The sequence below is a fragment of the Ammodytes marinus genome (assembly GCF_949987685.1).
Source record: "Ammodytes marinus genome assembly, chromosome: 15".
NCBI lineage: Eukaryota > Metazoa > Chordata > Actinopteri > Uranoscopiformes > Ammodytidae > Ammodytes > Ammodytes marinus.
The window spans coordinates 21282872-21297076 of NC_137219.1; the positions used below are offsets into that span (position 1 = coordinate 21282872).

The 14205-nt window shown below is 42.8% G+C and overlaps 1 protein-coding gene across 5 annotated transcripts in view; it reads left to right on the forward strand.

Moving 5' to 3' along the window:
* Nucleotides 1–14205, forward strand: part of ralgapa1 (Ral GTPase activating protein catalytic subunit alpha 1) — a 63980-nt gene that overhangs the window by 25039 nt on the left and 24736 nt on the right. For all 5 annotated transcript variants that reach the window (XM_080043056.1, XM_080043059.1, XM_080043060.1 and 2 more), the window contains 17 exons: nucleotides 54–209; nucleotides 353–481; nucleotides 627–752; nucleotides 1416–1474; nucleotides 1628–1736; nucleotides 3635–3745; nucleotides 3831–3899; nucleotides 3991–4128; nucleotides 5319–5502; nucleotides 6746–6864; nucleotides 6966–7085; nucleotides 7537–8137; nucleotides 8485–8600; nucleotides 9117–9241; nucleotides 11225–11296; nucleotides 11587–11710; nucleotides 12076–12231. In XM_080043056.1, coding sequence (XP_079899182.1) covers nucleotides 54–209; nucleotides 353–481; nucleotides 627–752; nucleotides 1416–1474; nucleotides 1628–1736; nucleotides 3635–3745; nucleotides 3831–3899; nucleotides 3991–4128; nucleotides 5319–5502; nucleotides 6746–6864; nucleotides 6966–7085; nucleotides 7537–8137; nucleotides 8485–8600; nucleotides 9117–9241; nucleotides 11225–11296; nucleotides 11587–11710; nucleotides 12076–12231 — 2514 coding nt within the window. The remainder of the gene's footprint in view (nucleotides 1–53; nucleotides 210–352; nucleotides 482–626; nucleotides 753–1415; nucleotides 1475–1627; nucleotides 1737–3634; nucleotides 3746–3830; nucleotides 3900–3990; nucleotides 4129–5318; nucleotides 5503–6745; nucleotides 6865–6965; nucleotides 7086–7536; nucleotides 8138–8484; nucleotides 8601–9116; nucleotides 9242–11224; nucleotides 11297–11586; nucleotides 11711–12075; nucleotides 12232–14205) is intronic.

The window sequence follows — 14205 nt, forward strand, 5'->3', positions numbered from 1 at the left end:
GCTTGACCTAACTTCATTGCGTGTTTGTTTGTGTGTGTGTTTTTTCCCTCCAGGCCACTATGCTGACAGAGCGTTACAAGCAGGGCAAGCTCCATGCCTACAAGCTGATCTGCAGAATCATGAAGAGACGGCAAGATGTCTCCCCAAACTCAGACTTTCTCACGCACTTCTACAACATCATGCACCAAGGGCTACTGCACCAAGACCAGGTAGAGTGGGTGTTTGTGTGCAAGTGTCTAATGTATTCATTTCAGTTTATACAGCTTTGGACTACAGGATGGAATGTGTTCTAGCTGTGAATGCTATAGCTTTCGTAGTGTGTTGTTAATAAAAATCTGTGTGCTTTCTACAGGACATTGTGAACACCATCATAAAGCACTGCAGTCCCCGCTTCTTCAGTATTGGTCTACCTGGAGCCACCATGCTGATCCTGGACTTCATCATTGCTGCTTCTAGAGTCACCGCCTGCTCATCACTCAATGTAAGAAAACACAAAAAACGCACAGTGTTGTCTGCAATAAGTTAGTGGAAACACAGATTATTTGTATATACTTATTTATTTTCAGTTCATTTGCATCTCCTCTGCCCTCCTCTCTACTCTCTGTCTCTGCTACACCCCTCTCCAGGCTCCCAGAGTAGAGGCCCAGATCCTGCTTGGATCTCTGGTGTGTTTCCCCAACCTGTACGGGGAGCTTCCAGCCCTCCATCCCACCCCCGCCGACGTGGTGCTGACCAAGTTCCCTGATGTCAAGGTTCGTGCAAGCATTGGTACTTCAGGCGCTGAGATAAGTCACTGTGTCTCCTTCTTTGTGATAGTAAAATAGATAAACACAGTAGAATATGAAGAAGACGGGATCAGCAAAAAACCTTAACAGTCAGATAGTAGGCTACCATTTAAGCTGTCATCTCTGTCTCCCTAAATCAAAACACATTAGCATACTGTATAACTTACACCCACCAAAGCAGAGTCAAATCCAGGTCAGTCTAAAACTTCGTAACACACATTTCTGCTGTCCTTAGGGGGTCTGCGAGTCCAAATAATAGGCTAATGTCTCATAAGTCATTCTTGTCAACAATCCAGAGCTATGGGAGTGGTGTTGTTATTGTTGTTGCTGCTGTGTAAAACAGTTAATGCCATGCGTAGGCAGCTTCTTACGAGGAAGAAACTTGTTTTGAATCAGTAAGAGGCCATTAACACCAGCCAGGGGGACGGGACCAGTGAGTGTGTCTCCGTGTGTGTGTGTGTGTGTGTAGCTAAGTCTGTACTGTGTCCAATTTTAAATACCAAGTGTATGTTCATATATTAACACCTCATTATGTAATTCCCACTAATCACTTTCTCATTATATTAAAAAACTATTGTTGTGTTTGAGCACTCAGTGTGTGTTTGTCTTCATGCTCTGTTGTTTTATTAGGAGCACATTGTGAAAACCATCCTGACCTCTGCCAGGGACGAACCCTCTGCTCCTGCTAGGTACGTGTTGTGTGTGTGTGTGTGTGTGTGTGTGTGTGTGTGTGTGTGTGTGTGTGTGTTTGTGGTGTTTAGTATGTGTATCTTTTCTGCACGTGTTATGACAGCGGCATTTCTTCACATCGCTCACACTGTATTTGTATTGTTTTTGGATAGGTGCGTGGCTCTGTGCAGTCTGGGTATATGGCTGTGCCAGGAGTTGGCTCACGGGACTCAACATCCACTGATAAAAGATGCTCTCAACGTCATCTGTGTTACTCTCAAGGTCAGCCACAACTCTGTTCTGCTTTCAAAAGAGCATGTTACATCCAGGCTTTACAATTCCCCTTCCTGAACTTTAGACACAAACTACAAATCAGTCATTGAAAATATAAATCTAAACGGGTCACACGTCAAACCCAGCTGAAGGAGATTATCTCATGCAGCCTGACCCTTCTTCAAATGTTGTCCCCCGCTGACCATGGTGTTCTCTCTGTCTCTGACTGTGATTCAGTGTGATCAGACCAAAGCTAGGAATCTCTTTCCTTAAGACTGCTGATGGGATTCCTGTCACTGATCTACACAACACTGTAGTGTCTACACATCTGTTCTGGATGTTTTCATTGGGCCTAGTTCAGCTTCATTAATCGAATAAAGCAAAAACAAGATGATTAACTTTAATGTTATACTGTACATTGAGTAAGCTTATTTTAATATATGGATGTAGGTTTAAAGTAGTTCAATCATCAAAGCAGGTCTGAGTAAAAATCAGATGTCGCCTGGACATTTTGTCAACAATACATAGAAACAAGTGTCATTCACATTGACTTTTTGGATATTTATATAGAGTTTGTTGTCACACAATATCGGAACTGAACTTAGGCTAATTATTATTATGTATTGATGGGTTAGCCTGCTGTAATCCAGTATTTTCTGGCTTTTTACAAACCTCAACGTGATCCTTTATGATCTCAGTATTTAGCCTAAGAACTGTTGTTCTTCTAATGTATTTAAGCACAGAACAACACGGTCACGATTGATAGGATTACAAATCTTTGCTTTGATTGAGGAAGGGATGCTTCTGGTTAAAGTGAGTTTAAATGTACCAGAGACTGAGTACAAACGGGACAGTTGTGGTGCCAATGTGTTTAACATGGTGGGCTGCAAGGAGCCAAAGTATGATGGAAAACATTGTTGGAGATTGAAATAGCCTCAGTTGGTATTGTTTGTTTCAGGCCACTACACTGGGAGGCCTGTGGATCACAATAACACTGTCCAACATTTACTGTCTCATCTGTGGCCAAGTGGCTCTGTATGGACACACACACTCACACACATACCTTTTTCCACCTTGGAATCCCCAGCTTGTGTATCGGCAGCCAATGGCCCGCTCAGACATTACAGCAACATGCGCACACAAACACACCGACACACACACACAGACACTTGCATTCACTTACTCCTGGGAGCAAACCCTGGACTGTCAATATGTTTGGTCCTCCTTCAGATAGGAGACTAATCCACAGGGAATGCTGCAAGCTGTGTCTTTACACACAAAAAACACACTCTCACAGCAGCACAAGTATACACACACACATCTTGTCCACTTTTGCCCTCATACCAGCAGCCAGTAGCATCAGACCTGGGCCATGTGATATGCACACACACATACACACACACGCACACACACACACACACACACACACACACACACACACACACACACACACACACACACACACACACAAACAAACCTGAGGGGTTGTCATACTTCCATGCAGAGCCTCTTCTTCCCTGTTGTCCTCCCCATCCCACTACCCGTCCCTTCTCCTGTTTTGTAGGTGGCAATTGTTATTCGAGCCGACTGCTATAGATTCCCTTTCTTGCTTCTAATTGACCTGTATTCATTTGTATTTTCTCAAAAATTATTTACACCTCTCATGCATAATTAAAGTTAAACAATTTCAAGACGCATTTAGAATTCTACAATCAAAAATGTAACAAAATAATTACTTATTTATTTCAAAACATCTCATCTTAGAGTAAAACGCTTGATCCATGTTACCCAAAAATCCTTTTTTGATTGACTTGTAAAAACTGTATATTTTATTATATTATTTAAGTATGGTGGTCTTGTAGTATGCATACACTAATACAAATCATCTCATGTGTTCCCTCACCCAGTACCCAAATAAGAATGTGGCGCTGGTGGCGTCGGACATCCTTCACCTTCTGATCAGTCACGTGGATCACCTTCAGAAATTCCCCCCCGACACTCCAAAGAAGATCGTGGAGGTGAGACTTAAATGACACGGGTACAATTATTGGAATATTTAGAAAATCTTAGTTCTAAAACACTTTTTTCTGATGTTTTTTTCAGATTTTGATCGCCACCATCACATACTTGCTTCCTACTACCGAGTCTTCTCCTCATGAACTGGATAAGAGGGTAACATTAACACAAAATAATTCTCACATTTTTCTCACTCTTATTATTCATTTTGCTTAAAACTGTCTGTGCCTGCCTGTGTGTTTTGCAGCTGGTAGTGTCCCTCCTGTTGTGTCTGTTGGACTGGGTGATGGCTCTGCCGCCAAAGGCTCTCCTTCAACCCGTTCAAACTCGAAGCCCTCCAGAGAAGGACCAGCCCACCAAGACCCTGCTCAGCTGTATTTATAAGGTGTGCATGTCCGTTTCAGTGTTAATTTTGGCAGCATATTCTGATTTAGTCTTAGTCTTTTGAATATCACACCATTTAGTCTTAGTCCTATTCTAGTCATCTAAAATATTTTAGTCTTAGTCTAGCAACACTGCTGCCGCTGTGTGTGTTCGGACTTCTATTGCATCAAAGCCTTTTTGATAATAAAATTAGAGGTTTTAATTTAACGCTGTCCATGCGTCGGAGACTGTTGATTGTAATTTACTCGGGTGAAAACAGAAACTAACGGAGGGAGGCGGCAGTTTCACAGTTAATTTCCTATATAGTTGCGCAGTCAGTTTGGGGACATGGCTCTGTGTATTCAAGCTCGAGACACAGCCTACTACAAACAGATCGCGGAACTATCATTTTGTCCATCAAACCGCAGAGTTTTACTGCACAGCGGCTCACTCCACCCGCTCATACTGCCGAGGTCTCTCGTCGATTTTCACAGACACAGGGTTGCATTCACTGCTTTGCCCTGATTGGATTTCTTCGCAACTTGTCCCACAAAAAGAGTAGTTCTGATCGGATCTCTTCTCCATTCGTCCCGCCCTAACATTTTCGTATCGTTCCTATTCGTTGACTATAGTGGTAGTTATATTCGTCTCAGTCTTCGTCATCATATCTGCCTTTTTATTTAGTTTACGTCCGTGAAAAAGGTTCGTTGACTAATATTTTTCGTCATAGTCTTAGTCAACGAAATTAACACTGGTCCGTTTGTGTCAGCCCTTAACACACACTTACATTCAAATCAATAATGTTCATTAAGCAGTGGCTGGTTATCACAGAAACATTACTAGCACTTCTAGAAAAAACAAAACTGTGTGAAAATGTTATATTAGCAAATATTTGTAATTTTGAGCTTGTTGCCTCACTCTCAGGTTTAAGACTAGTTGACAGAAACCGTTTCTGTAACTGTGAATAATTTTTTTTTTAAATGGGTTAGCTTAGCTGAATTACCTGTTGTCAATAGGTAGCATTAGCCTGCCTCTGTAAGAAGATCAACTGTTGAACTATTCATTTAAGTACATGATGTAAATGAGTGTTTTATCGGTATGAAGTTCAAGCATCAGTGAAATAAAGTCGAACCTATGTATTTTTTTGTGGCAGCATGGAATTCAATCTGAAATCTGGTAATCTTTCCCTTTTACAAAAAAAACAACATCTAGGTATTGCATGGCTGTGTGTACGGAGCCCAGTCTTTCAACAGTCCCAAGTATTACCCACTGCAGATGTCGGACCTGTCTAGTGCAGACTACGACCCCTTCCTGCCGCTGGAGAGCCTCAGAGAGCCAGAACCTCTGCACAGCCCCGACTCTGAACGCTCCAGCAAACTACAGCCTGTCACCGAAGGTAATTCACCTAACGCCAGGGACACTCTACATTAGCCTGGCGAGAACAACCTGATCTCAAGAGCTTCTTATTCGTCAATCCATGTTATTGTCAAACGACTGCATGAACCAATCAGGGGCGGTATTTCATTAAAGGATTGTGTAAGTGGGGAGGGCCCGTTCTGACGTGAGGCTGGACTGACGACTACATGAACCAATCAGAAGCTGCCTTCCACTATGGGACAGACGTTATGTCTAAACACGGGTCCTGATTGGCCCGGTCATTTCTTTAACCAGGCTACTCCCCATAGACATTGGAGAAAGTCCAGACTGATCTGCGAGAGAGAAACAAATGTGAGGCTGGTCTCACCAAGCTAACACTACATACAATGTGGGCCTATCATCTTAAACGTCTTTGAACTAAATGATCTTCAACACATTCAAATGAGTCTGAGCTTGCAAATATGTGTTTACAAGACTGCACCCAGGCCGGTTCACATCTATATCTGGACGGTAATTCTTTCTATGCATGTAAAGCGGTGCCCGGACAACACACTTAACACTCTAAACCTTGGACAAAATGACCCAGAGTTGTCTGCAAAACCGCTGCATCAATCATTAAAGATGGGAAAAGTTAGCATGTGAGTGCATCCGTGTGACAGCGTGTATTGTCCCCTGCTGTGGTCCACCAGGAAGCAGTGTCGAGTCTAATGACTAGAGCAACCTGATAGACCATGCTTCTCTTCTCCTCTCCTCTCTTCTCCTCTCTTCTCTGCTTTCCCTTTCTTCTGTAATACCCTATTCACAGTATTATTATTTCTTATCCGTTCTTCTATGTCCATGTCTTCTCTTCCTTCCTTCCTCCTCCTGTGCTCTCCTGAGTTTCATGGAGTCGTTGAGAAATGTCTGGTCAATGCATATCTGCGCTCTACGACGCGTAGGTCCTGTCAATAAGATGCTGTTGGGAGAGTGTGTGTCTCACAGTGTGTGTGTAATGCTGTTGATTAGCCAGGATCTGCTGGCAGCACAGTGTGTGATGGCATTGGCCTCCTCTCAGCATGGGGCAGACTATGTACAAGCCCAATGTGTTTTTTGTCCCTCTTCCCTAGTGTTCGCTGAAGTTTTCTTGTCAATTGGAACCTAACATCAAGTCAGAGCAACAGGGACACCTTATATATCTTGTACCCTTAATGTATTTTCCCTTGCTTCATTGTTGTAGTAATATATATATTTATCCTCTGTCTGTTTTCCTTCTGTCTCTGCAGTCCGTAGCCGTATTCAGCACGGCCTGGTTTCCATCGCAGCCAGAACAGTGATCACGCACTTGGTCAACCATCTAGGACATTATCCCATGTCCGGAGGGCCCGCTACTCTGTCCAGTCAGGTACTGTTACTGTGTTTGACGGTTAGGAAATATTCCATTCACTCATTTTACGATTGTGGCCTTTTTGTTCAAGCCAGCAATGTGCCTCGTGTTTTTCCTAGGTGTGTGAAAACCAAGACAACCCGTTCTGTGAGAGCGCTGACCTGGGACCAGAGCTTTTCCATTCGCCAAACCTGCAGTTTCTGGTTCTGAACGGCTCCACACTGCTCTCAGTCTATCAGGTAATAACCCCAACTGACAGAAAGAAAGCTGCCCTGACTTAATCTGGTGATATGTATGTTTGTAAACCGAGTGGCGGGGTCAAACTACATGACTTTTACCAACTTTTTTTAACCACTGTTAGTCATCATGACTGGTACTGACTGAAGTTGATGTTACAACAATGCATAATGTAATCTAAAATGTAACGAATAAAAACCATAATGTAATAACAATGTAACAAAATACCTAGCACATTACGTAATCACTTTTTGCGCACAAGGTAAAAACATATTACATTTTGCGTCAGTTATAACTGTAAGTCATTGTTACATTATCAGCTCTTAAAAATCCTTTACCGATTTTCCTTTATAAAAGTTGTACCAGCTAAAATGGAGACACTTTTAATATATGGCACATTTATTGTTTGAACATACTCATAATCACTGTTTCTTCCTCTTTATTTCCCCACAGATCCGGTCAGAGTCTGGCGTGCCCGGAGGCGGGATGACGGCCGGGTTGTCCTCTGCTCCCGCCTGCGTCCGAGTCATCGTGCGAGACGTGGCGGGGAAACACTCCTGGGACTCTGCCGTGCTCTACGGTCCTCCTCCGCCATCTTCCCCAAACAGCCCCACGCACACTTCCCTGTCGCACACGCAATCACCCCACAACGCTCACATCCAGCTACGCACCCCGCCGGCAGGTCCACCCAAAAACATAGGCCCCAAGGGAGAGGACAGGGAGGAAGAGGAGAGGGAGGAAGAGGAGGGAGGGACAGGGATGGAGGGAGAAGGGATCCAGGAAGAGGAAGGAGAGGAGAGGGAAGTCAGTGAGGAAGGGAAGGGAAGTGAAAAGGAAGAAGAGGAGGAGGAGGAAGAAGAGAGAGAGTGTAGGATGGACGGAGGGGAGAATGGAGGGGAGTCGGGCTTGGAGCAGCTTCTGGCGCCGCCGTCGGCTAAACGCGTGTGTCGGGAGGCGGTGCCGGCGTGGGACTCGCTGACGGACGGGGACGACTCGCTGGACGAAATGCTGCAGTACCTGGGATACTCCAGTCCAGAGTGTCTGCAGAGAGCAGGTGCACACGCACGCACAGACACACAGAGACAGACAGACAGACAGACACACAAACACAAACAAACACACACACACACACACACACACTCACACACACACACAAATACAGACAGACACACACACACACACAGACAAACACAGACATACACACACACACACACACACACAGACAGACAGACAGACAGACACGCAAACACAGACACACACACACAGACACACACGCACACGCACAGACAGACAGACAGACACACAGTTGAGGAGCCTGCATTAAAATGAACATCCTAAAGAGAGAGAGATGCATAAAACTTTTGAGCTCAAGCTATCTTTGTCTCCTGATTGGTCCCGTAGGCATGCCACTCAACATCCCAGCCCCGCCTCCAGTGTGCGTCTCAGAGAAGCAGGAGAATGACGTGATCAATGCCATCCTGAAGCAGTGCGCTGCAGAAAGAGAGTTTGTCTTTCATGTACGTAGTGTCCTAATTAATATTCCATAGATTGAGTTTTCTTCTTTTTTTTTTGAATCTTTGGATCACCAGCTCCAAGCTTTTAACTGATGAACATTTGTAATAAAAGTCATTTGGAATTATGAAATGGGTTTGAGGGACTACAAGCTAAATCACAAGCTGTCCACTCAAGCAAACTTTTTTTTTAATGTTGCAAAACATTTATAGTGGAGATGTGTTGGTTTTCCTTTGCTGTTGTGAAGTAAAGTCAGCCAGCTTATAACCTTGCTACGGTAAGATTTGAATCAGCTTGGCTCCATTGTTGTTTTTTGTGATATGACCATATTATCATGTTGCCTAATGACAACAAAGTGCACACAGTTTTTCTAAGGCACTAAGTAAAAGGTATATCACTATGTTCAATAGTTGGTCCGACATTTCTGCAATGTGCCTCTTTTTTTCCGTTTAATTTCCTATGTATTTATCTATTTATTCTCCCCCTTCTTTGGGCCGAAACTAAATGGTTGAATGTTTCAGAGAGGTGAGGGGTTGAACATGAGGGCCGTGCAGCAGACTGAGCCAGAGACTGAGACGCCACAGTCAGCCTTCTACTACTGCAGACTGCTCATCAACATACTGGGACTCAACTCCTGGGAGAAGAGGTCAGCCCGCACATAGACATATGTCAACTAGACACCATATTAAAAGTGGATTTTTCTATGTTTAAAAAAACACAATTAAATAAGATTAACAATAACAGTTTTATAGTATACTTTATGTAAACCTATATTGTATTTGAAGACATTCTTAGTTTGGCATTCTTCATTTTCCAGTTTACTTTTACGGAGATAAGAATCTACTGGACAGGAGATTTATTTGACGACGTCCTGCATGTTGCATAAAAGTCTGTATAGGAAAATGATTTAATTAAGAATAATGGTTAACATTTAGTGCTTGAGGAGGCATGAATAAGAAGTCTTCTGTTCCTAGTACTGTAGTGCATGTGTGGGAGGTCTAATGTTGGTCTCCCCATACAAATGAGACAACATTTTTAAATTTATAAAAAAATTATTTTGTGATAATTAGACACCATGTTTTCCCATTCATATGGCAGAGAGCATTTCAATTTCTCATTGACTCTGGGGCTCAAAACGCACAATGTCCAAGGTATCAATTTAAACACGTCTGGCCGGCTAATGGACACTCATCGCTCGTTATACTTCATCCAGAGAATTACACCGTCTGCATTCAGCCGGCACAATGGACGTGCGTGTGCTTATATGTGTGTGTCTGTAAGAGTGTAATAATGAGCACAGTACTCTATTGATCAAAATCAAGCCATTTGGAGTCTGAATAAAAGGCAGTAGTTGAAGAAGAGAATGATGGTGAGAGAAGTGGCTAATCAGAAAACGGAATGAATAGGGCACGTGAGCAGAACAAAAATGGAGACTAAATAAATGAGGGAATATGGATGAGAATGAGAAAATATAAAGGCTAAAGAAATGTAGATGTTGTGGAGAAACAGGGTAGACGGATGCAGAGCCGGCCCGAGGCATAAGCAAACTAAGCGGTCGCTTAGGGCCCCCTTACCGCCAGGGGGGCCCCCTCCAAACATTTTTTTTTTTTTTTTTTTTAGTTTGTGTGTTTGATATTAACATCATATTGTGCAAATGTAAGTTATCATACAAAAAAAAAAATGGAGGAAAGGACGAGATTGACTAATTATCTGTTATAGTCACCTTATGTCTCTCCAGGTATTCATCTGGGACATAACACACACTAAGACACTAACGTGTGTGTGTGTGTTCGTTCCCTTTTATGCTTTTCCCTATAATCCAGGGTGTAAATGGAGTCTTTGAGAGCACAGAATGAGGCCATTACCAAGTATCAGTTTAATAAAGAGCAAATTGCTGTCTCTCTCTCTCTTTCTCTCTCCCTCTTTATCTCCTGCTCTTTCACTCTTTTTCTTTCTCTCTCTAAAAGTGAAAAGAATGATGTGTCATTATCAGTCCACTCCAAGCCTCACTGCTCTCAAGTCTTTCTTTTTATATCAGCAGCAGTGGCATGGAGGTTTGGTGCCTCGTCACTAGGACATAGTGAATGAACTGTCCTTTTCTATCACAAAGAAGCCATGACACTAGCTGTGGTCAGCATGAAACATCGTTGGGTGTGCAAAGTAGTAACAACATGCAGTCATTTATTACACACAAACAAATATTCATCACATTTTGGTAACTTTCTAAAAACCCGAAGTTCCTTTCTAAACTGGTGCTTTCTCAGCATACGCCGGACATTGTTTCCTAGCATTGTACAAATCATTTAAAATAAAAAGAATAAATTTCAAATTATGATTTTTTCTTTTGAAGAAAGAAGTATGCATGCACAGGATTGGATACAGCATCACTCCTGAATACACACTGACCTTTTAATACAATACAAAATGTTTAACATCTATTTATTTAATTGAAAAAGGAAGCAAACTTGCTATCGAACCTTATATTCAACTGATGTATGAGCATATTCCAGCTCTACCTTACACCTTTTTAGTAAGCACAAAATCAGTCAGATGATTTTTAGAGTGACCGTTTTTAATTGTCACTTGGTAAAAGCATTCTTAACCTTTTGCATTCATGTGTGTCTTACAGGAGTAACTTTCATTTGTTGCGGAAGAATGAGAAGCTACTCAGAGAGCTGAAGAACCTGGACTCCCGGCAGTGGTGAGGAAAAAAAACTATGCTTTCCTCGTTCACTCCCTTCTTTATGATCTCTTTGTTCTCAATAGTTGGTTGTCAGTATCCTATTCATTCTGCACATTTCTTTTGTCCTAAAGAGTTTTGTCATTAAAGATTCTTTAAATATTGATTGAAGGCTAAGACCTGTATCAGACCGATACTGTTGGATTTAAAATGGTGAATTGGGAGGTTAAAAGTACATTTTAAGTCATTTAATGTGGCCTAATTCATTTTTTTAGCTAATTATTTGTTTCCTTCCTTCCTTTCTCTTGCAGCCGTGAGACTCATAAAATAGCCGTGTTTTATGTGGCTGAGGGCCAAGAGGACAAGCACTCCATACTCACCAACACAGCGGGCAGCCAGGCGTATGAAGACTTTGTCTCTGGACTGGGCTGGGAGGTAAGAAGACATGCAATAATCCTAAAGGCTCCAACATTAGTTGGCTCCTTCAAAATGGATCATTTACCTTTTACATTTGAATCAATTGAATCTTTATCATTGTATTGATGGTATAACTGATTAAAGATAGTAAAACCTTTTAGGTCCAGTGGTTAAAATAAAACCTCAATAGCTGACAATAGTGTAGTAGATACTTATTCAAACTAACTCTAGGGCTGTTTAAAACACAAGAGAGTTAATGATTCTAATAGTGTGTGTGTGTGTGTGTGTGTGTGTGTGTGTGTGTGTGTGTGTGTGTGTGTGTGTGTGTGTGTGTGTGTGTGTGTGTGTGTGTGTGTGTGTCTGCGTCTGCGTCTGCGTGTTAGGTGGACCTCGCTACTCACTGTGGCTTCATGGGAGGTCTCCAGAGGAATCGCAGCACAGGCCAGACTACACCTTACTACGCCACCTCCACCACAGAGGTCGTCTACCACGTCTCCACCCGCATGCCACACGACCAGGACCACAACCTCACCAAGAAGGTAACACACACACACGCACACACACACACCTGTGTAGCCATTCCTTTGGGCTTTTGTACACAAACAGAGAGTTTCCATTGATAACTGTCTTTTTTCCAGCAAACAGACACATTTCTTGAAAGTTTGATAGAAACATACATTGTACTCTGCATCCATCCATCCCATTATCTAGTATTGCCCTGAAACTGCAGTCGAGTGTGTCTGTGTTCTTGTTGTTTTTCTTAACTCTTTTTATTAATGAGGGATTCTCTCAGTCTTTCCCTTTTTCATTCCCCTCTCACTCTTTGCCTGGAATAACATTGCACATAAGCTGCAAACACACACATACACACGTATACAAATATGTGGGTGTCAGTGTTAGTAATTCAAACCAACGTTTCTAACCATTCTAAGTAGCATTGTCCGTTTGTGCGTGGTGTGGGCTCGTATCAGCGTCCAGGCAGACGGGTTTATTGCGTGTGTGTGCGTGTGTGTGTGTGTGTGTGTGTGTGTGCACACCTGTCAACCCCCAGGCACTGGGCGCACTGCACATGGCCATAATGTCCCTTTAATCAGATCATACTTCCTGCTTCTCGGCCTATCACGTCGCTGCAGGCTCCTGATTGGATTATCAGCGCCTGGCCCGACACCATCCGTCTCCCTGATCAGCTGATGGCCCCATCAAACACGCATACTCGCGTACACACAACATAAACCTGTTTAACTTGACACAAACACACGTCCACTCAACCTGCACATGTGACCACAAGCTATACATTTGTATTATTGCTGGACACAGAAACACACACACACACGCACATGTTGGCCAGCACACACACATACAGTTTGACAAACATGTCTACAAAGAGGTTAAACTGACAGACATACACAGGCACTGATCATCTGTCCTCCTGAAACACGCACACACGCACACGCACACACACACACACACACACACACACACACACACACACACACACACACACACACACACACACACACACACACACACACACACACACACACACACACACACACACACACACAGATAGGCTTGCAGTGTGATTTCAGTCCTAGCAGGGCACTGGTCCAGTTCTCACTCTTAGCTGTGTGTTCTGCTCCCTCTCATGCCACATCTGCTTGAAACATGATTAAAAGGATTAAAGCTGCATTACACCACCAACTGACTGTAGCATTTCAGATGACATCACTGTGATCTACTTAGTTGAAATATGTTTTTTTTTTTTTTATGTTTTTAGTGGTGCGGCACATCAGACAGCAAAACTCTTTAATTAACCCGTGCCACTTGATTGTTGTAACACCCAAAAAATACTGCACGGAGGTCATGATTCTCACTGTAAAAATGCGATAATGGCAGAGCTGTGAGTTGTGCGTCTCGCCGACACTTTGAATTGCAAGCGCCGTCAGAGGGGAAGTGCCCCCCAAGAGATTTACTTTAAGTGGAACTTGATAAATAAATCATCATTCCTCGCTTGTTTTTTAAAACCTCTCTGGCAAATGTCAGGCTAATTAAACCCTATAACTCCACATTTAAAATTCAAGTAGTGTCACTGTGGCAAGCGGGTGAAGTCACTAACAAACATGATGAATTAGGGAACTGATCGCACAGGCTGCCTCCACATGAATTAACTCAACCGCTGGCTTGATGTGAGATGTGTGTGTTCAAAGAAAATTACATTTTATTAAACCGTTCGTCCTGATACACTCCTTAATTGAAAGCATGCAGAGTTCTTTAAACATGTCTTGACAGGGGACAAAATACACAACTGATTGTCGTTAAACACACATTTTAAAGGTCACCCAAAAAATGCAAAATGCACTTTTACATGTAGGAGAAAAAAGACAACCCTCTCTTTTTCCTCTTTTCTCTGTGTAGCTGTGTTCAAAAACCCCAGTCAGATTTCTCTCCCTTTACAGAGGCAGAGGAAATTCAGCAATGGCACTGTGACACAAATAAAGGGTGTTTAGGGCACT